The sequence below is a fragment of the Carassius carassius genome, chromosome 24 (assembly GCF_963082965.1).
Source record: "Carassius carassius chromosome 24, fCarCar2.1, whole genome shotgun sequence".
Taxonomy (NCBI): Eukaryota; Metazoa; Chordata; class Actinopteri; order Cypriniformes; family Cyprinidae; genus Carassius; species Carassius carassius.
The window spans coordinates 8,488,233-8,512,787 of record NC_081778.1 but is presented as its reverse complement, the minus strand read 5'-3'; the positions used below and the strand labels follow the sequence as shown (position 1 = coordinate 8,512,787).

General features: G+C 38.7%; 1 protein-coding gene and 1 long non-coding RNA gene across 2 annotated transcripts in view; one reads left to right on the top strand and one right to left on the bottom strand.

The window, feature by feature from the left end:
- The window catches only part of mboat1 (membrane bound O-acyltransferase domain containing 1), a 196,165-nt gene that overhangs the window by 102,713 nt on the left and 68,897 nt on the right, over window positions 1-24,555 (bottom strand). Inside the window, exons 7-8 of the mRNA XM_059507399.1 lie at window positions 20,621-20,813; window positions 19,983-20,175 (exon numbers count right to left, since the gene is read on the bottom strand). Of these exons, the coding sequence (XP_059363382.1) occupies window positions 19,983-20,175; window positions 20,621-20,813 (386 nt within the window). The remainder of the gene's footprint in view (window positions 1-19,982; window positions 20,176-20,620; window positions 20,814-24,555) is intronic.
- LOC132102765 (uncharacterized) overlaps window positions 1-24,555 on the top strand; it is a 96,447-nt gene that overhangs the window by 43,831 nt on the left and 28,061 nt on the right. The window lies entirely within an intron of this gene.

The window sequence follows — 24,555 nt, the reverse complement described above, 5'->3', positions numbered from 1 at the left end:
ACAGTCCAGTGCTGCTTCTCTGTAGCCCATTTCCTGCACACGCCTGTGCACGGTGGCATTAGATGTTTCTACTCCAGACTCAGTCCACTGCTTCCGCAGGTCCCCCAAGGTCTGGAATCGGTCCTTCTCCACAATCTTCCTCAGGTCACCTCTTCTCGCTGTGCAGCGTTTTTTGCCACACTTTTTCCTTCCCACAGACTTCCCACTGAGGTGCCTTGATACAGCACTCTGGGAACAGCCTATTCGTTCAGAAATTTCTTTCTGTGTCTTACCCTCTCACTTGAGGGTGTCAATGTTTGCGGTTTTGAGTAATGAACCAGGCTGGGAGTTTTTAAAAGCCTCAGGAATCTTTTGCAGGTGTTTAGAGTTAATTAGTTGATTCAGATGATTAGGTTAATAGCTCGTTTAGAGAACCTTTTCATGATATGCTAATGTTTTGAGATAGGAATTTTGGGTTTTCATGAGCTGTATGCCAAAATCATCAGTATTAAAACAATAAAAGACCTGAAATATTTCAGTTGGTGTGCAATGGATCTAAAATATATGAAAGTTTAATTTTTATCATTACATTATGGAAAATAATTAACTTTATCACAATATACTAATTTTTTGAGAAGGACCTGTATAACCGCACTGCAGAGCGGGGGGCGTGATGCAAAGCTCACACGCCAACATTCATTGGCTTGTTTTGTTAACACTCGAAGGTGATTGGGCTCTCAAGCGAGATCCCAATTCGTCAGTCACTGAAATAATGTTGAAAGTGACTTACTGAAAGGGAATTAGAGAGAGACAAAACAAGCACTCAAATGCAAGAGAAAATGGCATTTATTAATAAAAAAATAACAAAAACTACCTCGAGAGGAAAAAAACAGGCAGGTAGGCCAAGACAGAGCACAGCATAGTAAGGCAAGCCAAGACAAGGGAAGAGAAACATAAGACCCATATGACAATACTTTGAGATATGAACATTAAACAACGAACCAGATGGGGTACTTTTAGAGTAATGTGTTAAAGTTGTGGTGTTGAACTTTAGAGGATTAACACTAGCTAGTGTAAACAGCCCCCTCTGGCAGTGTAAATACGCAGAGTTACCTTTATCCGGGACATTTGCTCGTATGCGTGCCTGACCCATCTGAAATATTTTTTCACAGATGCCATTTTCTTTGCTCGCGATGCGGTGCATATGAGGATGGAAAACGGTGAAATAAAGTGTATAATCTTACTCATAAAATGTGTTTTGTAATATCATATCGTTTTATAATTATATTTATTTGCTGTGTGCACATAAACTTTTCTCAACGACATTTCCTTTCACTCGCAATGCGGAACAGACGAGGACGTAAATTATTTTCTATAAGGGGATTCTGAAAGTAAGTTAAGTGTTTTTATCTCATTTAAAATATGTGTTTATTAACATTATATTGATTTATAGCAATACTTATGTGCTGTTCTTTCCAAAAAAATTTCTCGACAGGTAACATTATTTTCTCTCACTCACGAGGGGCAGAAGACTGTGAATTTAGTTTTATCAAAGGAAAACACCAAAAGTAAGTGTTTTATCTCATATTTACATGTATTTTATAAGATGATTTTACTCATGATGATATTTAAATGCTGTGCGCTCCTAAACGAGCCTAACCGTCTCTCACAGATTTGAATTGCAGTGCAGTGCAGATGTGGGTTAACGTTACTTAAGAGAAGGGAGAGACCAGACGTAAACATTTTACCTCATTTAAAAAATCTATTTTATAACATCATATTGATTTATAGCAACATTAATATGTTGTGCGCTCCTACACTTTCCTCAGAGAGATCGATTCTTTCACTCGCAGCGGAGCAGACGGGGAAGTTGGTTTTAACAAGGAAAACACAGAAAGTAAGTGTTTTACTTCATTTACTGTATGCATTTCATAAAATTATATTATTTAATAATGATATTCGTATGCTGTGCGTGCCTAGACAATCTGAAACGTTTCTCACAGATTAAATTTTATGTCAAATCAAACCACAGTAAATGGCCCAAATCTAAAATAGCAATATCATTAACATAATTGTTTCTTAAGTGTCTTGTGACCAAATTTTGTGATTATATTAAGCATTAATTTAATGAGTTTTCATAATGTTGATGTGTCAATATATTGGATTTCTGTGATTTTTCCACACACACACACACACACACACACACACACGTATGTATGTGTTTGTTTCATATGTCATATATATTGACATATGACATAAAAAATTATGACACAATTTTTGGGTAAATGTTTTGAGTAAACTATTATTGTGTTGTAATTGATTGTCTCTGATATTTCACTTGTTAATAATAGCTTTTGTTACGTCCCCAGGCGTAATTTGTTTAAGGTGTTATTTGTGCAGTATTTAATTATTGCCACTATGTTGATTACAGTTTGTTTTGGCAGTGTTTTGTCTCTCTAATCTCTCTACACCCTCCAAAAGCTTAATGAAGATCACCTGGTTCTGGTTGTCATTAATCACCTGGTTGCTCTGCTGGAAGGAAGGCTTGTGGATAAAAGCTGAAGATTCCATCTGAAGGGGCCCTTCTTGGCATTTGCTGCCTCTGGAGACTTTTCACCTGCCCTAGACCATAGCGTGTGTGCGCTAGTTGTCTGTTTACATTGTTGTTGGTGTATACAGTTTGAAACTTTGGAGAGTTGTGTGTCATTTGTTTTTGTACAAGTAATCTCCCAAGGTTAGACCTTAAGGTGAAAGTTTAAATAATTTTGGAGCCGTAGGGAGGAGGACGCCATTTCTTTTATTGTCCATGTTTTCACCTGTTTTTGGCTAGAAAGGGAGTAAGGTAAGACTTTTGTTGTTTTTTTTGGATTTTGTTTTGAGAGATTAGAAAGTACTCCTTTTTGTAAGTTAGATCGGTTATGTTTGTTATTTTGGCCTGGTCCCCTCCTGAACTTTTTTTTTTTTTTTTTGCTCCATGCTAAGCATCTTTCTTTGAGTTTGTAAAATAAACCAAAATTCTAGACCGTGACAAGTCTGTGTGGTTTTCTGTGGCATGCTGGGACAGGAGAGAAGGTCTCCAGGTGGTCAGTAGAAAAGTTGTCTTCTACCTTGTTTAGAAATGTCCTTGTTTCTGCCATCCCTGACCCTAGACCAGGGAGGCACGTAACAATTGGGGGCTCGTCCGTTCCTTTTTAACTATGCAAATTTGAATTGCAGTTTTCTTGTGGTTGGATGTAAGTTTGTTTGACTGCTTTAAACTTTGGTGGGTGAGGAGGTCTTATGTTTTATTTGGAAACATGGATTTTGATTTGATAAAGTTCACCCTGTCTCCTTCTTTGGTGGAATACAACTCTTGTCGAAAAAAAGATCTGCTTTTGATAGCTGACTTTTATAATATTACAGTATCTAAAGCTGCACGTAAACAAACAATAAAAGAGGAGCTGTATAGCAAGTTAGTAGAGGCAGGTGTTTTCCCAGAAGAAACACTAGAGCAGGGGGATGAGGCTGGCATTGAAACAAAAGATGACTCAAGCTCTGTAGCTAGTTGTAAAAACGCAGCTTCTGAAGATCCTCAGTTAGCCCTGAAATTAAAAGAGCTTGATCTGGCATTAAGAAAGCAGGAGCATGATACACAGCTGCTTCGGCTGAGAGCTCTTGAAATACAAGCAGATCGTGACATTAAGTTGCGTAAGCTTGAGTTAGAAGTGGAAACTCTGCGTAATCGCCCGATTCCTATACCTCGTTCTAGGCCGCCTTCCTCTAGTGATGGCATTGTGTCTAAACCTGAATTTGATGTTGGCAAATACATCAAATTAGTACCACCTTTTCGTGAATCAGAGGTAGACTCTTATTTTGTTGCTTTTGAGCGGGTAGCTGCAAAAGTTGAATTGGCCGAAAGACATGTGGGCTTTACTGTTGCAGAGTAACCTCGTTGGCAAAGCACAAGAGGTATGTGCTGCTTTGCCAATTGAGGAGTCATTAGACTATGATACTGTGAAAACCGCTGTGTTGAGGGCATACGAGTTGGTGCCGGAGGCGTATCGACAAAAGTTCAGGGCGTGTTCAAAGCAAGCCAAACACACTTATGTGGAATTTGCAAGAGAGAAAAAGGTGTTTTTTGAAAAGTGGTGTCTTGCTAGTAAGGTTACCACGTTTGAAGAATTGCAAGAATTGATCTTACTTGAGGATTTTAAAACTCGTGTGCCGGAAGGCATTGTTGTTCATTTAAACGAACAAAAAGTGGCAAAACTTTCTGATGCAGCCGTGCTTGCCGACGAATTCGCACTTACTCACCGAACTCTCTTTTCCTCAACACGTCAGTCTAAAACATCCATGGCCACAGAGTCCAGAGTTCAAGATGCACTCAGAGTGAATGCCAGCAAGACCAGTGGTGGAGGGAAGTCGTTCTCAAAGAGCACAGATAGGAGGGTTTGCTTTTACTGTCTTGATCCTGGTCATATGATTGGGGATTGTAAGGCATGGAAGCAGAAAGCCACAAATATAAAGCCTAAAGGTGTGGCATTTGTACAATCTGTTCCTGATTTGTTTGTTGCTGACACATCATCCTATGGTCCCTTTCTTTTGAATGCTTCTGTGTCGCTAGCTGGTGACTCTGCAGAGAAGTGTGTGCAGGTTCTGAGATATACTGGTTCGGCTCAATCCTTTGTGCTTGAGGATGTTTTGCCGTTCTCTGATGTGTCATATACTGGTGCAAATGTCCTTGTGCGTGGTATCGAGATGGGCTGCATTAGCATTCCATTACACAATGTTAACTTGAAATCTGACCTTGTTACAGGCTTGGTTCAATTGGGTGTGTGTAAACGGTTGCCTGTAGATAATGTCGGTCTCATACTGGGTAATGACCTTGCCGGTGGTAAAGTTTTTCCCAGTCCAATAGTTGTAAGCAAGCCAATAGTCTGTGATTCCCATGATCTCTCTGCATCACATCCTCTAACTTTTCCAGCATGTGCTGTAACACGTTCTCAGTCAAGAAGCTTTCAAGATGTCGTTGATCTCTCGGATTCTTTCCTGAGGGAGCAACCTAAACTGGTAGAGTGCAGGTTATCTGTTGAGGATGAGATGGTCTCTGAGCCTGACACCCAGCTTCCAGTCGAACTTCATTCCATAGTGGGTAGGGAACATTTGGCTGCTGCCCAGAAATTAGACCCTACACTTGTAAACTGCATAAGTGCTGCAGTGGATGGTCACAATCTTTTGTTGGCAAAGGTAGCGTACTTTTGGGACGATGGGATTCTGATGCGCAAGTGGCAGCCCAAGTTTTCAGACGGAGGTGACTGGCAAACAGTATATCAGATTGTTTTGCCCTCCAGCTACCGTTCTCATGTTTTGCAACTTGCACACGCAAATGTTCTTGCTGGACACCTTGGTGTCACAAAAACATTTCAGAGGATTGTTAAACATTTCTACTGGCCTGGAATCAAGTCTGCTGTCTTTCGTTACTGCCGCTCATGTGACATCTGTCAGCGTGCTGGTAAACCCAATCAAACCATTCCTAAAGCTCCTCTTCAGCCAATTCCTGTCATTGGAGAACCTTTTGAGAGGCTGGTAATTGATTGTGTAGGGCCTCTTCCAAAGTCGAAACATGGTCACCAGTATATTTTGACAATAATGTGTACTGCTACCCGTTACCCTGAAGCCATACCAGTTCTGAAAGAGGTCGTAAGGTTTTGCACAACATTTGGCTTGCCCAGAGTTATTCAAACTGACCAGGGGTCCAACTTCACCTCAAAAGTGTTTGGACAAATGTTGAAAGAGTTGGGAATAAAACATCATGTCTAGTGCGTATCACCCAGAGTCACAGGGAGCGGTGGAACGTTTTCATCAAACCCTAAAAACTTTGCTCCGCACATCTTGTATTGAGACTGGAAAGGACTGGGTGGATGCCTTGCCATTGCTCATGTTTGCAGTGAGAGAGTCTGTTCAGGAGTCACTAGGATTTAGCCCTGCTGAGCTTGTGTTTGCTCATACTGTTCGTGGCCCCTTGAAGTTGTTAAAGGAGCAGTTGATGGGTAAGGATAGTGCACCTATTTCTGTTCTAGATTATGTAAGTTCTTTCCGGGAACGTCTGCATAAAGCCTGCGAACTGGCAAGAGCTCATCTTTCTACGACACAGTCAAAAATGAAGGTCCACTTTGACAAAAGAACAGTACGTCGCAGTTTTCAACCGGGTGACTCTGTTCTTGTGTTACTTCCTGTTCCTGGCTCAGCTCTACAGGCTAAGTTTTCAGGGCCGTATGTCATTGAACAGAAACTGAGTGAAACGGATTACGTTGTGGGTACCCCTGATCGCAGACGCAAGAATAGAGTATGTCATGTTAACATGTTGAAGTCCTATGTTGCACGTGACTCAACTAAACCAACAATACTCTCTGTGCCACTGAGTAAACCTTGTGTTACTGTAGTTCCTAACTATGTTCCTGTTGATGGGGATTTGTTGCTGGCTGAACCTCAGACTCCTAGTGTGCGTCTGAATAATTCTGCCATTTAACACTTTGATAAATAGATGTAAAATGATTCTGCCCCCCCCCCCCCCCAATTTTACAGGAGCACTTTTGTGATGCTGCGAGTGGGAGTGGATTTCTTGCTTAGCTGGAAACTGCAGAGAACCACGTCTTGTCATCCTGAAAAAAGAAAGACTACTTTCTCCAAGAAGGTCCAAGCACCATTGGCACAGACTTTGTTCAGTGATCAGTAACATACATTCAGCCAGGGCCGTCCTTAGGTGTGTGCAACTGGTGCGGTCGCATCGGGCCCCGCACTTGAGGGGTAAACGGACTGAATGAGCCTCTCACCCGGGAATGCTCCCTACTTTGCACCAGGCCGCGCATCAGATAAGTACGGCCCGGCATTCATGGTTGATGGTAATGAATGAGATGCTGTGGTTTAAGCAGATAAATGTAAGCACTATCAACCTTTTTCCTCAACGCGGAAGTAAGTCTATGGGTGAGACTTCCGTTTCATTAGCTGCTATAGGTAAATAACGAGGAGAATAACAACGTGCAGTAAACGACAAGTGTGTTCTTAATATAGATAACAGATTAAAATTGTATGATAGGACACATCAATTGTCAATGTCAAGCAGCAAAAAGAACTGTTTTGTACAGCTAAAAATAGCTGGACAAAAAATGAGACCGGAACTACACCCATAGAATTTACAAATGAAGGCACCCATTTTTACGTCAGGAAAAAGGTGTGTGGGATTACAAATTTCTAAAATGTTAAATCTAGGTTCCAATTTAATAGCATATGAACTGAAAACGTTTTGATATACATTTTGAGGTAAATCAAGAAAATCAGGTGTCTGAGATAATGTCCTTTTGTCTCTTCCTTGCCATTTGGCTTTTTAAGCTCAAGACACAGCTGTGCCTTTTGTCTCTATGATAATGTGAAGGTATCAGTGATACTGTCAGGCACCTCTGTATTTAAATGACACTGTTATGCTGATGAGATCAAGGCTGGGAAGATGCCAGTGTCTGGCACCTTCCTGATTACATTTGCATGCTTTGTTTAGGTTTGTCTCCACCTCTGTGTATCCCGCCCCCTTAAAATGTACATAAACTACAATGTCTTAGGGACAAGTTAGACCTTTTATGACTGCAGCGCCACGCAGACCGTTCTCAATCAAGAATCCTGCTGAAGATTACCCAAGAGTCTCCTGGTCTTCGTTTCTGAGTTCCCAACAGGTGGATAAACCTAATGAAATTCAGAATACATATGGACAAATAAGAATACGCATTTTGTGCCTTTACACTGATTTGCTTTAACATTATGTTTTAATTTTTGTAAGAACATGTTGTTTACATGTATTGAAAACACTGAATGTGAAGACATTTTGGTGCAGGGATAAAGTTACAATGTTTCAATTTAAATAAATAAATGTGAACGTATTGATTTGTGGATTAAATTATTTATTGTCATATATACATTCTAGGAGTGTTAAATTTGACTTGAATTGAGTTAATTGTACACTGGCTTTTTTGCTTAACTCTATAACATGTACATATAACTCATTTATAGTGTTAAACATGTAACTCTTTGAAGAGTGTTAATGTAACTAAAAAAATTGGGACAATATGCACACTTTTTCGGAGTTGATTTTAACTCTGCTAGAGTTGAATTAACACTTGCAATTTTGCTGTGCAGACACAAGGAAAATAAATAGGGAGACAAATGAGGAGGGTAATGAGAGATTTTGGCCACTTAACCCTTTCCTGATTCATTAACATCACTATTCTGATTTGTGAAAACTTTCACATTGTGGTTTTGGTCAGTTAACACTTCCCTGGGTCAGTAACATCATTAATCTCATTTGTGACACGGAGATGGCCGACCTCTAAAGACCACACCTCTGGGTCGAGCATCAAGCACAACAATGGTATGGCCGGCTCAGTGAAAACGGGCTCAAAATTAACATTGCCAAAATGGAGTACCTTGATTGCGGCCCCCAAACCAATGGAAACATCCACGTTGATGGCCAGGAGATGAAAAAGACAGTCCAATTCAAATATCTTGGGTACCTGGTTACATCAGATGTTGACATCATCCCCGACGCGCGGGCAAGAACCAATGCGGCGTGGCTCAGTTTGGTCACTGGAGTCCTGTGTGATAAGAAAATCCCAGAATATCTCAAGACAAAGGTCTACAAGACTGTCATTCATCTATGGCACTGAATGCTGGCCCACGACCAAGAAAAATGAATCGGCCCTCCGTGATGGAAATGAAAATGCTCCGGTGGATGCAAGGGGCTGACACTCCATGACCACGCAATGAATGAGTCCATCAGACAACGACTCAGAGTAACCACAATAACGGAGAAGATGAGGGAAGCCCGTCTGAGATGGTACAGCCACAGCATGCACAGTGACGAGGAGTCCGTGGCAAGAAAAGCGCTACGTTTCGATCTTGGAGGCCACCGGCCGCAAGGAAGACCCAAAAAGCAGTGGATGGACTCCATCACGGAGGATATGAGAGCAGTGGGCCTAGCCCTGGAGGACGTCACAAACCAAACTAAGTGGAGGAGACCGAGCCGAGCTGCGGACCCTGTGTGAACATGAGAGAATGCCAGGAGAGAGACAGTTATGGTAAGGTAACCCTTCTCTGAGTCAGTAACATTACTATTCTGATCTGTGAAAACTTTCACAATTCAATTTTGGCAAGTTAACCTTTCCCTGAGTCAAAAACATTACTATTCTGATCTGTGCAAACTTTCAAAGAGCAATTTTGTTCAGTTAACACTTTTATAGGTCAATAACATCATTATTCTGATTTTGGTCCATTTTGGTCAGTTAACCCTTCTTTGATTCATAAACATCACTATTTTGATCTGTGAAATCAGAAAACAGTGGCATCATTATTCTTATTTGTGAAAACAATTCTGATCTGTTGAAGTTTTCACAAATTAGAATAGTGATGTTACAATATTGAAGTTAAGGACTCAAGAAAATGTGCAACAACCAAAACTTTATTGTGAAAGATTACACAAATCACAAAAGTCTATTAGAGCTGTGTATAAGAGGATTTATCCAATGACTTGGAAACCGTTATTTACTGCAAAAGCACCATATTAAATTTTTATACAAGAAAAACGGGGCAGAGCAAAGATAAACACTTACACGTGATAAAATGCAATTGTAAAAGTTTTCATAAATCAGAATAGTGATGTTACTGACACAAGGAAGGGTAAGCTGATCATATCTGCACTGTGAATCTTTCCACAGGTAAGAATAGTAATGTTACTGACTCAGGAAAGGGTAAACTGGGCAAAATGGCACAGTGACAGTTCTCACAAATCAGAATAGTGATGTTTCTGATGCAGGGAAGGATTAATTGACCATAACTGCACCGTGAAAGCTTTCACAAATCATAATCAGAATCAGTGATGTTAATGTCTCGGGGAAGAGTTAACTGATCAAAATCGAGCTCGACCTTAAGCAATGATTTTGTATTCCAGCTGTCTGCATGTTTATTGATATTATACGTTAAACATGAAGAATGTCTGTCTTTCACATTTCTTACTAGCAGACTTGCCATGGGGTTTATGGACAGGAGCTTTGCTATGGAAAACCTGATGCACATATAAATTTCTCCTCCCGCTTCACAACTGTTGTGATAATTGTAATTTATATTTTACCTTTGCAGTTTAAATAAATCATACATGTCATATATTTCAAACAGGGCATCTTGCTTTATTAATATTTATTATGAATATCTTAAACTTTAACAACATAAGGGCAGATCCCTTTAGTGCTGCTGATGACGCTTTGAAGACATGCTAAAGGGAACGAGGATATATTATTACACTTGATTCAATTCCTCCCTCACCAGCAAACAGGTGACATCGCCTGTACGTTGCAAACATCAGTTTAGGTCCGCAGTATTTCTGCTTTGTAAGGACATTCTGAGGACGTTCTGAGGACATTGACTTGCGCATGCATTTGGTCCTCCTTTTAATGTATGTTGGCGGACATTTGTAACGTTCCCTTGTGGACATTCCGAGGACATTCGTCTGAGCCAGTTTGCAAACTTCCCTATTTCATCCCTCATCTACCATTTCCATAACAATATTTGCTAAATCCAGTTGCTAATGCATGTGCTTTTATCATCAGACCTGATACCTTGCAACTCAGACAAAGGAAAAATTCAAATAAAATTTTAAACCATATTGGATTTTAAAGGGGATGTGTTTATTTCTTAAAACAAAATCCCTTACTTTGACTAATGGAATGCAAAATTATTGTTTGTTCAGTTTTGTTTTGCAGATTGATATTATTACCTCAACCCTATACGGCAGGGGTGGCCAACCCTGCTCCTGGCGATCGACTGTCCTGCAAAGTTCAGCTCCAACCCTAACCAAACACACCTGAAGCAACTAATTAAGGTCTTCAGGCTCACTTAAAAATTAAAGGCAGGTGTGTTTGATTAGGGTTGAAGTTAAACTTTGCAGGACAGTCGATCGCCAGGAGCAGGGTTGGTTATCCCTGCTCTACGGACATCTTGGCAATTGAATCGCCATTGGCTAGTAATTATTTTATTTTCCTCGCCAGTCAGTCAAGCTTTATAATAATCAAGTAACATTTAAGAATAGAACTTTGGTAATTAGAAGTAAACTTGATAACCATGTTTGAATGCTTATTAGTCGTTTTAACTGAACGTTTTAACTGGACTGGTTGTGGTGCTTTTTTGGTCATTCAGTGTTTCTGTAAAAAAAAAAAAAAAAAATGGGGAAGACCTACAAAAAATACTTATAATATAGTAATAATACAATTCCTACTAATAAGAACTATAAAACACACTAAGGATTACTAAGGATTAATGAGCTAGATTCATGAATATTAATCAGGTTTTGTGTGTTCGCTCGAACTGATTTGCTAAAATCAAAACAGGGACAATAATAGGTGAGCGCTAGCCAATGAGATTGCCGTTTGCGCATTAACTCCACCCATTACCGAAAAACCCAGCTGTTCTTAAAAGCTGAAGTCTTCCATAGGAACGCCATTATTTTGACAGGAAAATACAACAAATAATATTGTTTAAATGTAGCGCATCAACCTCTCTCTCTCTCTCTATGTGAGTGTGAGAGAATGTGACGGCGATTTGTGTGCCTTAACACTAGAGTTTACGGTACATTAAATACAGGTGCGTTGCGCATCCATTGAGGAAAAAAAAAGCACAGATCGTCTGACGGAGAGTCAGCTGAGTGTTCCCGAGTGAAAATATATCTGTGCTAAACTTATACTTAGCCTCCAACTAACACACTGGCGAGTAAAAAAAAATAAAAAATTTCTATAGTAAAAATATTAGACATGAAGTTCATGTTAAAAATGAATAACTTTCATTTCTGGAAAAAGAAAATAGAATCTGTAATTAAAGATGTCATCAAATCACTAGTATGTTTTCATACTAGTGTAAGTAGTTACTTAGGTAATCATTTAAACATAAAACACATGATACCGTTAAATAATATAATTTAATATAGGCTACAATTAGGCCCTATATATTCCACATGCATGAAGAAAATAAGATTCAATCCCAGGAGCTAACAAAAGAATGTTAGAGTGATGAATGCAGCCAAGGAAAGATTGACAAATAGAAAAGCACATGGCTGGAAAATAAAGTGGAAAATAACATAGGCAAGGCAAATAAATGAATTCTATCCATTTACATGTCAAACTGTTGGTCGAGCAACAAGAAATGCTACTGTAGGAAAATTATTATCTTAGCTATTGCACTTAAGACTGGTATAGCATGTGCAGCTCAAATAACCCAGAAAATTTGGAGATACAAGCAAGTGACGATCAAATGCATATGTTCAAATGATGTCACTCTTTAGGGTACAATGCATGTATCCATGGCAATGTTCAGCTGTGTAGAGACATTTAACGGTTCTCCCGGCTTAGACACGGCATTCATTGAGTTTTCTCTTTCGTCAGTCGAAAACGTATTTTCAGGTTATTTTTCAGGCTTGCTGATGTTGTTTCCGTTGTGTACTGCTGCTGGTTGTTATATAAACACTTTTCGAAGCTAGCATGTTAAAGCTAAATGATAAAACTTATCTGATATCGACGAATATTGAACTTAAAAAAATAATTTATATGGTAATTAATACACACTGAGATGCCTATATGCAGCAAAAGCCCATTTGGGTGGCCTATCTTTATGTGCACTAAATTTCGGAAGACTTGGTCTAAATCCAAACTGTCAACAGCCAAATATTTTTTTCAATTGACAAACTATAGTCCTAGACATAAAAGTCATAACATTACTGAATGTGTTTATTTATTTTTAATTTTTTTTTTAAGTTAGAAGACAATGGGATCTGCCATTGTACTAACCACAGCTGACAACCACAACATCAAAGTATATAAATTATATTATTATTATTATTATAATTAGCCTAAGATGATGAAATACACAATTACAGTAACTGTGAAATGTTATGTAATGTAAGCTGGCTAACTTTTATAACTTCCCTTATGAAAATTAACTACTTTTATTTACAAAAAAAAAAAAAAAAACATGCTTACTAACATGCTTACTATAGTTAACTATGGTAATCACAAATTACACTAACCATAGTTTAACTATGGTATTTGTGTGGTTACATAAATGGTTAAAAAATATTTACTTTAATAAAAACATGGTTCATTTTTTTATTGTTTGTTGGGGACCCCTTGAAATATTTCCATTGTGGTCTGTGCTACTTGCAAAGCTTTTCCGTATTTGATTGTGTTTTGATTTTTTTGTAGCACTTTTCTGTATTTGGTTGTGTTGTGAGTTTTTTCAGTGTTTCTTTATTTGATTGTGTTGTGAGTATTTGCAAAACATGTGTTGTCAAAATGATGCAGATGATTTTTGTTTTTTTATTTGCTGGTGCTTTTTCTACTTTTATGTGATTTTTTAAGTTGCAGCACATTGAGCTCTCGGCCACTGTACAAATAATGGAGAATGACATTCTGCATTATGTCTATGACAGTGTAATGTGTATTTATTGGCAAAAGAAATCTGAATATCAAACCGCAAACTATTTTTACTGTGAGGTAACATTTTATAATAATTCATTAATAAATCATTAACAAACATTAGATTATGCTTAAGGATCATTCTTTAATATATATTCAAAGAGTTAGAAACGTGACAATGTGCTTGGTAATTAGGGGCCAAGCACCGAAGGTGCTTAAGCACCTATTGTATCCGTTAGCGTGATTTTTTCTTCTGCCACAAGTCTATGGCAGCCCATAGAACCGCATGCGGGAAAGTTGTGGAATTTCAACTTTCAAAAATGTTATTCTAATAACTTTTGAACCATAAACCACAAAATATAAATAATTTTTTCCTCTGATTCCTTCTCTCATGTCGAATTGAAAGGTTACCAAAATTAAAAATATTGTAAGGTTTAGTTTTTTCGCCGTTTTCAATTTGTTCGTAAAAAAACTACTTTTTCAAACTCTTCCTAGGCCATTGAACCGATTGTCACGAAAATGAAACCAGAACATCTCCAGAAGACGCTGGCAAAAAATTAATGGAATTCAAGTTGATTAGTCATACTGTTTCTAAATAGCACGTGAACAAATTCTAAAAAAAAGCATGCAAAAGTGGACAAGAGGCTATATCTCCGCAAAGGTTTGGCCTATTGAGACCAATCTTGGTGTGTCGTATAACAAGCATGACCTGAGACTCCCTGCAGTGTTTCGTTGCTGTGCCCATAGTGGTCAGGAGATATGAAAAATGCATATTTTTGCTCATAACTTATATATACTAAATATACTATAATATACTATAATACTGTACTTTGGCCAAAAATCACAAAACTGGTCTTGTTAGATTTAGTGCATCATGCCGAATCGAATGATACCCAGTTTTCCAATGTTAGCTTTTTTGTGCATCGACCATTTTGAATTATGTTCTAAAATGCTGTATTTTACGAATGCATTAGCGTAACTTTACGAAACTAATTACAAAAATCTTCGGCTCCATACCCTCAAGGTACTTAAAAAGTTTGGGGGTAGCGCCACCTTATGGTCAAATATTTAGAAATTTAGAAAAATACTAATCAAATTGGATCCTTGGATCATGACGAGAACACTAATACCAATATTGGCTGAACTTCCTGTCCACCATTTTGATTCATGTTGACAACCTACTTTTTTTTTAACTCCTGCTAGATCGTTAGTCCAATTTTCACCAAATTTGGCTCTGATCATCTTCAGACCAAGCTGGCAAAAAGTTATGGATTTCGTGTTGATACAAAAAAGGTTTTCATTTAGCACATGAATGAATTTGCTGGAAAGATGCCAAACTGCATCTGATGGCTGTATCTGTGCAAAGGTTTGACCTATTTACACCAAATTTTGTATGTGCCATTGTCACCTCTCACTGACCACGGCACATCAAATTGGACAAGAGTAATAAACCATTAATTAACCTTTAATTATGAAATTTCCAAAAATCTTTATAACTTTTGATTGCATTAGGTTATTGTTATTGTAACTCCTCCTCAACTGTTGGTCAGATTTTCACCAAAATCAAGTCAGATGATCTTCAGACTGTGCTGAGAAAATGTTATAGATGTTGTGTCAATAGACAAAACTGTTTCCGCATACCACAGTGACAAATTTGAGGCATTATGCCAAAATGACACTACAGGCTGTATCTCAGCAATGCATTGGCATATTGATACCAAACTTTGTGTGTGCCATTTTCACCTCACACAGAACACACCAAAATTATTTGATTACAGCGCCACCTGTTGGTCAAAAGTGATAAGCCATTTAATCATATTATTAGTGGTTGTATTTATGATTTTTCAGCCATTCAATTTCCTAAAATTGCTGTAATTGATCATTGTTGCATTTGGTTGTGATGCTCCATGTCATGCTTAGCTCCTCAATTTGCCAGTGGAGTGACTGGCCCTGTAATTGCTGCTTGCAGCTATATTGTTTGCTAATAAACTTATTAAACATTAAATAATGTTTGACAAATCATTAGTTCATGCAAGTTAAAATGTCTACAAATGTCAATAAACTTTCAGTTCTTTATGATTAAGCACTTAAAGCCCTGAATGGTTTAGCACCTCAGTATTTGAATGAGGTCCTGTTACATTATAATCCTCCATGTCCGCTGTGTTCTCAAAACTAGAATATCAAAATCAACTGCGGGCGGCAGATCCTTTTCCTATTTGGCACCTAAACTCTGGAATAACCTACCTAACATTGTTCGGGAGGCAGACACACTCTTGCAGTTTCAATCTAGATTAAAGACCCATCTCTTTAACCTGGCTTACACATAACATGCTGATATGCTTCTAATATCCAAATCCGTTAATGGATTTTTAGGCTGCATTAATTAGGTAAACCAGAACCTGGAACAATTCCCGTAACCCCCGATGTACTTGCTACATCATTAGAAGAATGGCATCTACGCTAATATTAGTCTGTTTCTCTCTTATTCCGAGGTCACCGCAGCCACCAGATCCATTCTGTATCCAGATCAGAGGGTCACTGCGGTCACCCGGATCCAGTACATAGCCAGACCAGATGGTGGATTGGCACATAGAAAGGACCTCTACAGCCCTGAAAGACAGCAGAGACCAGGACAACTAGAGCCCCAGGTACAGATCCCCTGTAAAGACCTTGTCTCAGATGACCACCAGGACAAGACTTCAGGAAACAGATGATTCATCTGCACAATCTGACTTTGCTGCAGCCTGGAATTGAACTACTGGTTTCATTTGGTCAGAGGAGAACTGGCCCCCCAACTGAGCCTGGTTTCTCCCAAGGTTTTTTTCTCCATTCAGTCACCGATGGAGTTTTGGTTCCTTGCCGCTGTCGCCTCTGGCTTGCTAAGTTGGGGTCACTTCATCTACAGCGATATCGTTGACTTGATTGCAAATGAATGCATAGACACTATTTAAACTGAACAGAGATGACATCACTGAATTCAATGATGAACTGCCTTTAACTGTCATGTTTTCCTTATGAATGCTGTTTAGTTGCTTTGACACATTGTATTTTGTTTAAAGCGCTATATAAATAAAGGTGACTTGACTTATTGAAAATCTACAAAGGATTTTAACATGTTATAAAATGTTTACAAGCTTGTGTTAATACACAACACTTCTGCTGCTATTGAGGTGTGATACGGGTAAGGTTAGGGACAGATTTGTTGGTATGGGTAGGTTAAAGGGTCAACACTGTACAAGGGTCCATTTAATTACTGTAAGGGGCAATTTCATTCTGTTACATTCAATATTACACTTTTATGATAAATGAACAAGTATTTCCTTTTTTATTATTTGTTTTATCCTGTTTATTTATTATTCAAGGGATATCGTGTTTAATGATATACTGAAGATTAGTTTACTAATGTGAGTCTTGAGGCATTCTTTTTATTTCTTTTTGCACCAAAATTACAATCTGTTATGTTTTTAGCAAGAATGTAGCTAAACTTAACCAGCCACCCTTTACACAAACCTTGTTACAGCAGCTAAAAGTCCAGTACCCATAAAGATACTAAATGATTAGTAGTCATTAATAAACATTTACAAATTATAAATAGTTTCAAATTTAGATTTAGAAAAACTATAAACAAATGATTAATAAATGATTAGTAAAGATGTTTGAATAGGGTAAATGCAGGTCTTTTGGGACAATTTATGCCATTGAGATGAATGTTCATAAAGGTATTAATGATTAGTAAACATTAATAAACATTTGCAAATGATGAATAGCTTACACTTTAAATTGGGTACTGCAAAAACATGAACAAATAATAAATAGATTATTTGATAAGTTGTGTAAACAGAGGTCTACACAACCAACAAATGAAGATCAAATTAATTGAAAGTTTACTTACATTTGTAAGCATTTTAATTTACATAAGAAAAAAAAAACATTTTAATTTACATTTAATTTAACTAACGATCTGTTAAGCATTGTTAATGATTTATAAAAGAAATTTATTATAAAGTGTTAAAGTGTTAAATTTATCATACAAGCAGAAAGATTTCATGACAAACATTTATCGAACATTTGAAGACAACTACATTAATTCAAGGCACATATTTTCATTATGTAGAACTCTTTAAGCAAGTCTTTCTTTGAACTTCACTAAACAAATGTGCATGTGCCATGTAAACCAGCAAAAGATAAAGTAGGGAATGTGTGGGCCTAGTAGAAAATGTATATCTAAGTGTCACGGTGTCTGGTCTGTGTTTCCCTGGGTGTCCACTAGTGGTCTCACTTCCCCATAGGCACCTCACCGCAGGCACTACATTTCACACATAGCTTTGTCCCTTCATCACAGTTAATTGCACACCTGTTATTGCACTCAGCTGTCTCCACTTCCTTCGTTATCCTGTCTATATAAAACGGTCTTTATTATCACCCAGTTTCCTCACGTTCCCTTGTGTTCTCTAGTTTCTAGTTTCCTGTTTGTTTTGTTTCCTGACTGATTTCATGGTTTTGACCCCCTGCTTGTTTTGGATATTGACTTTTGGATACCCATTAAGCACACTGCTCTTGGATCTCTCATCTCCTGTGTCCTATCGTTACACTAAGTTGGTTATTAGCCTACTCTTAACAGAGAGCTGGTTTGGTTTTTGTGGAACGGAGACATGGCTGTTTGATTTATGATCACTGTGCTTATTCCATTAATTTGTGTTTCATATCGTACATGGTTTAAATCATTGACATTTAACAATACACAAATAGTAGAATGTGTATGAAGTAGTATTTTACAACCCGAATTCCGGAAAAGTTGGGACGTTTTTTAAATTTTAATAAAATGAAAACTAAAAGACTTTCAAATCACATGAGCCAATATTTTATTCACAATAGAACATAGATAACATAGCAAATGTTTAAACTGAGAAAGTTTACAATTTTATGCACAAAATGAGCTCATTTCAATTTTGATTTCTGCTACAGGTCTCAAAATAGTTGGGACGGGGCATGTTTACCATGGTGTAGCATCTCCTTTTCTTTTCAAAACAGTTTGAAGACGTCTGGGCATTGAGGCTATGAGTTGCTGGAGTTTTGCTGTTGGAATTTGGTCCCATTCTTGCCTTATATAGATTTCCAGCTGCTGAAGAGTTCGTGGTCGTCTTTGACCTATTTTTCGTTTAATGATGCGCCAAATGTTCTCTATAGGTGAAAGATCTGGACTGCAGGCAGGCCAGGGTAGCACCCGGACTCTTCTACGACGAAGCCATGCTGTTGTTATAGCTGCAGTATGTGGTTTTGCATTGTCCTGCTGAAATAAACAAGGCCTTCCCTGAAATAGACGTTGTTTGGAGGGAAGCATATGTTGCTCTAAAACCTTTATATACCTTTCAGCATTCACAGAGCCTTCCAAAACATGCCCATACCGTATGCACTTATGCACCCCCATACCATCAGAGATGCTGGCTTTTGAACTGAACACTGATAACATGCTGGAAGGTCTCCCTCCTCTTTAGCCAGGAGGACACGGCGTCCGTGATTTCCAACAAGAATGTCAAATTTGGACTCGTCTGACCATAAAACACTATTCCACTTTGAAATAATCCATTTTAAATGAGCCTTGGCCCACAGGACACGACGGCGCTTCTGGACCATGTTCACATATGGCTTCCTTTTTGCATGATAGAGCTTTAGTTGGCATCTGCTGATGGCACGGCGGATTGTGTTTACCGACAGTGGTTTCTGAAAGTATTCCTGGGCCCATTTAGTAATGTCATTGACACAATCATGCCGATGAGTGATGCAGTGTCGTCTGAGAGCCCGAAGACCACGGGCATCCAATAAAGGTCTCTGGCCTTGTCCCTTACGCACAGAGATTTCTCCAATTTCTCTGAATCTTTTGATGATGTTATGCACTGTAGATGATGAGATTTGCAAAGCCTTTGCAATTTGACGTTGAGGAACATTGTTTTTAATGTTTTCCACAGTTTTTTACGCAGTCTTTCACAGATTGGAGAGCCTCTGCCCATCTTTACTTCTGAGAGACTCTGCTTCTCTAAGACAAAGCTTTTATAGCTAATCATGTTACAGACCTGATATCAGTTAACTTAATTAATCACTAGATGTTCTCCCAGCTGAATCTTTTCAAAACTGCTTGCTTTTTTAGCCATTTGTTGCCCCCGTAGCAACTTTTTTGAGACCTGTAGCAGGCATTAAATTTTAAATGAGTTAATTAAGTGGATAAAAGTGTAAAATTTCTCAGTTTAAACATTTGCTACGTTATCTATGTTCTATTGTGAATAAAATATTGGCTCATGTGATTTGAAATTCCTTTAGTTTTCATTTTATTAAAATTTAAAAAACGTCCCAACTTTTCCGGAATTCGGGTTGTAGTTTATATTATTGCCAAGCTTTGATTTCTGAGAGGCAACAGCAACGTGGTTGTTTGATTTTTTGATTTCATTGATAAAGTTTACATTCATTCACTTCACACACTCACAGTGTCACACACTCACACTCAGACATTTCCTGACCACATCTGCTTACCGAGGGTCCATGCGAAGTAGAACTTGGGTCTGGCTGCTTGGACAGAAATGAAGGCATAGGCCAATCTTGTAATGAAAGAGGCCTCGCTGATGAATTGTGGATCCACATTGTATGTTATGGGGAATGCTTTTGTGATGATGAAGAACCAGAGCAGACAGCACGCGCACACAAGAAGCTTATTAATCACAGCCCTCTGTACAAGAACAGCAGGAATTAATCTCAGTGGACAAAACTGTTACTCAGATTTCTTGGGAAATGTGCAAGATAACTTGGTGCTGTAGTTCAACTCTAATTGACAAAAAACATTAAAAGTTCAAGCATTGATCAATTGATCCTTACAACATTGCTACAACAAATAAACATACCATTATGGGTGGGCGATCTGACAAAAATCACAATACAAATTATTTTATTTCAAGGTGAAAATATTTATCAAAATATAGTTATTTATGTTTTAAACAATCTTTATGATATAAAAAATGTTTGATACCATATAAATTTCATAATTGTTATCACCAGTGTCAATTAATACAAAAACTATAGCCGAACAAATAAATAAGAAATAATATAATTAAGAAATTATAAATAAATATGATTATTCATAAAGCAATGCTTAGATTAATATGTTTTTTTCTCACCTCAGGCGATGGTTCAGGCACTTTATCCCAGCCATTCTGCTGAGAGCTGATGTCTTTCACTCTTTTCAGCCTGTGCTGGACATGCTGGCCCTTTATAAACTCTATGTAGTCTTTATAGATACTGCAGGGTCCCACCAAGACACTCAGAAAATTAATATTATAGCTTAGGTACTCCAAAAGTGATGGCTTAGAGCTGTAAATAAAGAAAACAGATTAATCAGTAGTAATGAAATAAGACATGAAATAAGATTCTGTTTATACAAAGACTAATCAGTTTTTTAAGAATTATTTAAGGACTGTTTATGAACTGGTACTGGTGGTTTTGTATCTGGACTGGTGTGCTGGTAAGAACACATAAGACTCAGTTTACTGTTTACTGTTGATTTGTTTGAGTGGTAACAGTGAGTGGTTTTCTTGGCATCAACTCGCTCACATAAATCCACTAATGGAAGAAAAGGAGAGATTAATTCTGCATAGGAGCATTCAGAGTTTGCCTCTTGCTGACTACGAGGCACTGACTAACGTCATTCAATAAACTGTGCTCTGTTTGGATGAATCCTTTGGGACATTGCTGCCCCCAAATATGCTATGCATATGCATATTTGCACTTTATAGACGGGGGCTAAAACAGACTCTTGGTCTGCGAATGCAGGATGGCGGATCAGGTGGGTAGGTCTTGTCCTCAACCTGAATCCCTGCAACTCTAATATGGCCATCAGACCCTGGGAATGTCTTCACAACTTTGCGTACTAACTATAAAGCCCATGGTAGTTGTGGATCAATGAGCATTACAATGGTTCTGGTAAAAAGGTCACCGGCATCTCTGTACCACTTTTGTTGTGAGTCTGTAGTGTAGGCAGGTAGTGACAGATGAAACTTAACCAGAACTGATAAGCTTAAACTTGACTCTGCCTCCATCTCGGTCTGCCCATAAAAAAGGGTAGTGAGCTAGCTGGCCACCCCATAAGCAGATAATTTGGGGTAACGGGGTCAAGGTCAACTACATAACTAGAAATGTAACCAAGTGGCTCTCTATTAAGTATTCCCTCCACTTCAATGAGCACTGTTTGAAGTACTTCCTCTGTTATAAATTGGGAGCTGACTGTGACGCAAAGGGCAGTCTTGATCAGAATACAACTCAGATGATGTGCCGCAATGAGATACAAATCTCCTTAAGGCCATCAGAAAGGAATCAGTATCAATGGATGTAAGGAGGTGTAGGTGAATTTTATGTATTGTGAGAGACTTAAAAGTTATCCCCCTTTTCACATTTTCTGCCAATCTTGACTTGGAATGGTCCATACTGTAAAATGGATGTTTGAGTAGTCTGAGTCGAGCTGGTGGTAGATCTGCCATTTTAGGAATAACTGGTTGGTTTCTCCATTTTTGATAGTATTTGGACAATTGCTGTTGTTTGTGGATATATTCCCCTCCTCTCAGGTCCTGGATGGCAGAGTTTACTATCATAGTTTTGGATCAGTAACTTGGTAACCCAGTGATGTGGATCAAGGACTACAAGGTGTATAACTGACAACTCTAGTCCTTCAGCTTGATGTAAACGGCCACCAACTTGAGACACCGGCATCTCTGAACCACTTGTTGTGAGTGTGTAGGCAGGTAGTTACGGTTGGTGGCTACTTCAAACAGTGGCCATCAACGTTGCAGTAAATGAAGAGGTATCATATTGATCACAAGTGCAGTATGGAGTACATCAAGGCTCAGTAACTAGGGCCATTACTTTTCACGCTTTATATGTTACTCTTGGGAGAAATCATCAGGAAGCACTATGTTAGCTTTTACTGTTATGCTGATGATACTCAGCTGTATATTTCTTCGAGGCCCGGAGAAACATACCAATTTGAAAAATGTACGCAATGCATAGTAAATATAAAAACCTGGATGAGGAGTAATTTCTTACTGCTAAATTCTTGAAAAAAGAGGTATTAATTATAGGACCTAAATACTCTGCATGTAATAACCTAGAACGCTGTCTAAGACTTGATGGCTGCTCTGTCAATTTTTCATCATCAGTTAGGAACCAAGGTGTACTATTTGACAGCAATCTTTCCTTTGAAAGCCACATTTCTAGCATTTGTAAAACTGCATTTTTTCATTTCAAAAATATATCTAAATTACGACCTATGCTGTCAATGTCAAATGCAGGAATTCATGAGTTCATGACCTCAAGGTTAAATTATTTTAATACTTTATTGGGTGGTTGTGCTGCACACTTAATAAACAGACTCCAGCTAGTCCAAAATGCAACAGCTAGAGTTCTTACTAGAACCAAGAAGTAAAACCATATTATATTGCATACACTCGTTGCTGTATACATACCTCCCAGCTCCAACAACAGCAACAGGAGTGAGGCTAAAATTGACTGTACCAGCATATCAGTGAGCAGCAGACAGCCCAACCTGATGCTTTTCTCATCTTAGCTGGGGATTTCAACCACACAGACTTAAAGAGAGTGTTCCCAAAAATACACCAACACATTTCCAACACGAGGTAACAACACTCTAGACTTACACCATCCAGAGAGGACGTTACAAGTGTCCATCCTGCTTCAATGACTACCGTCCAGTTCCACATGCTCCTATTCTCACAAAGTGCTTTGAACGGCTAGTCATTCAGCATATCAAGTCTGCCCCCCCACCCCCGGACACCTTCCAGTTTTTATATCGATCCACCCGCTCGACCAATGCCGTCCTCTGCTGTCCAATCAGCACTCACACATCTAGACAAAAAAGACTCACAGGAAAGTGCACACTCAATATGTTCCTCTGACCATCAATGGTGCGACTGTGGAGAGAGTGAGCAGCACCAAGTTCCTTGGTGTGCACATCACAGAGGACCTCTCCTGGACTGACAACACTGCAGCACTGGCCAAGAAAGCACAGCAGCATCTCTACTTCCTTTCGCAAAACTGAGAAGAGCCAGAGCCCCGGCCCCCATCATGTGCACCTTCTACAGAGGCGACGAGCAGCATCACTGTGTGGTATGGCGCCTGCAAAGCATAGTGAGAGCAGCTAAGAGGATCGTCTCCCCTAAATCCAGGACATTTATGGAATCCATTTCACCAGCAAAGCCCTGTGCATCGCTGTTAATCCCACACATCTGACACACAGCTTCTTCAGTCTGCTGCCATTAGGGAGGAGACTGCGAAGTCTCCAGGCCAGGACCAGCAGAACTGAAGGACAGTTCATCCATCAGGCTCTCAGGAAGCTGAACTGACTCCCGAACTTGCCCCCCATCCCCTCTTTTCCCGAGGCACCACTGAAGTCTGAACCCCCTCCCCTCTTTTAAAGACTCACCTCTTTATCCTGGCTTACACATAACACACTAACACATTTCTAATATTTTGAATCCATTAAAGGATTTTTAGGCTGCATTAATTAGGAAAACCGGAACTGGGAACACTTCCCAAAACACACAATGTAGTACCTGCTACTTCGTTAGAAGAATGGCATCTATGCTAAAATTACTCCGTTTCTCTCTTATTCCAAGGTCACCGTAGCCACCAGATCTGGTCTGCATCCAGATCAGATGGTCACTGCAGGCACCTGGAGCCAGTACGTATCCAGCCCAGTTGTAAACCATTCAGGGCTTTATTAGTAAGCAAGATTTTAAAATCTATACGATGTTTGATAAGGAGCCAGTGCAATGTTGACAGAACTGGGCTAATATAGTCATACTTCCTGGTTCTAGTAAGAAGTCTAGCTGCTGCATTTTGGAATAGCTGGAGTTTTTCTATTTTTTTTAATTAAGCGTGCAGAACAACCACCCAATAAAACATTACAATAATTGAATCTTGAGGTTATCTACGCATTAATTATTGTTTTCTGCATTTGACATTGAGAGCATAGGTCGAAATTTAGATATATTTTTTTCAGATGGGAAAATGCAGTTTTACAAATGCTAGAAATGTGGCTTTT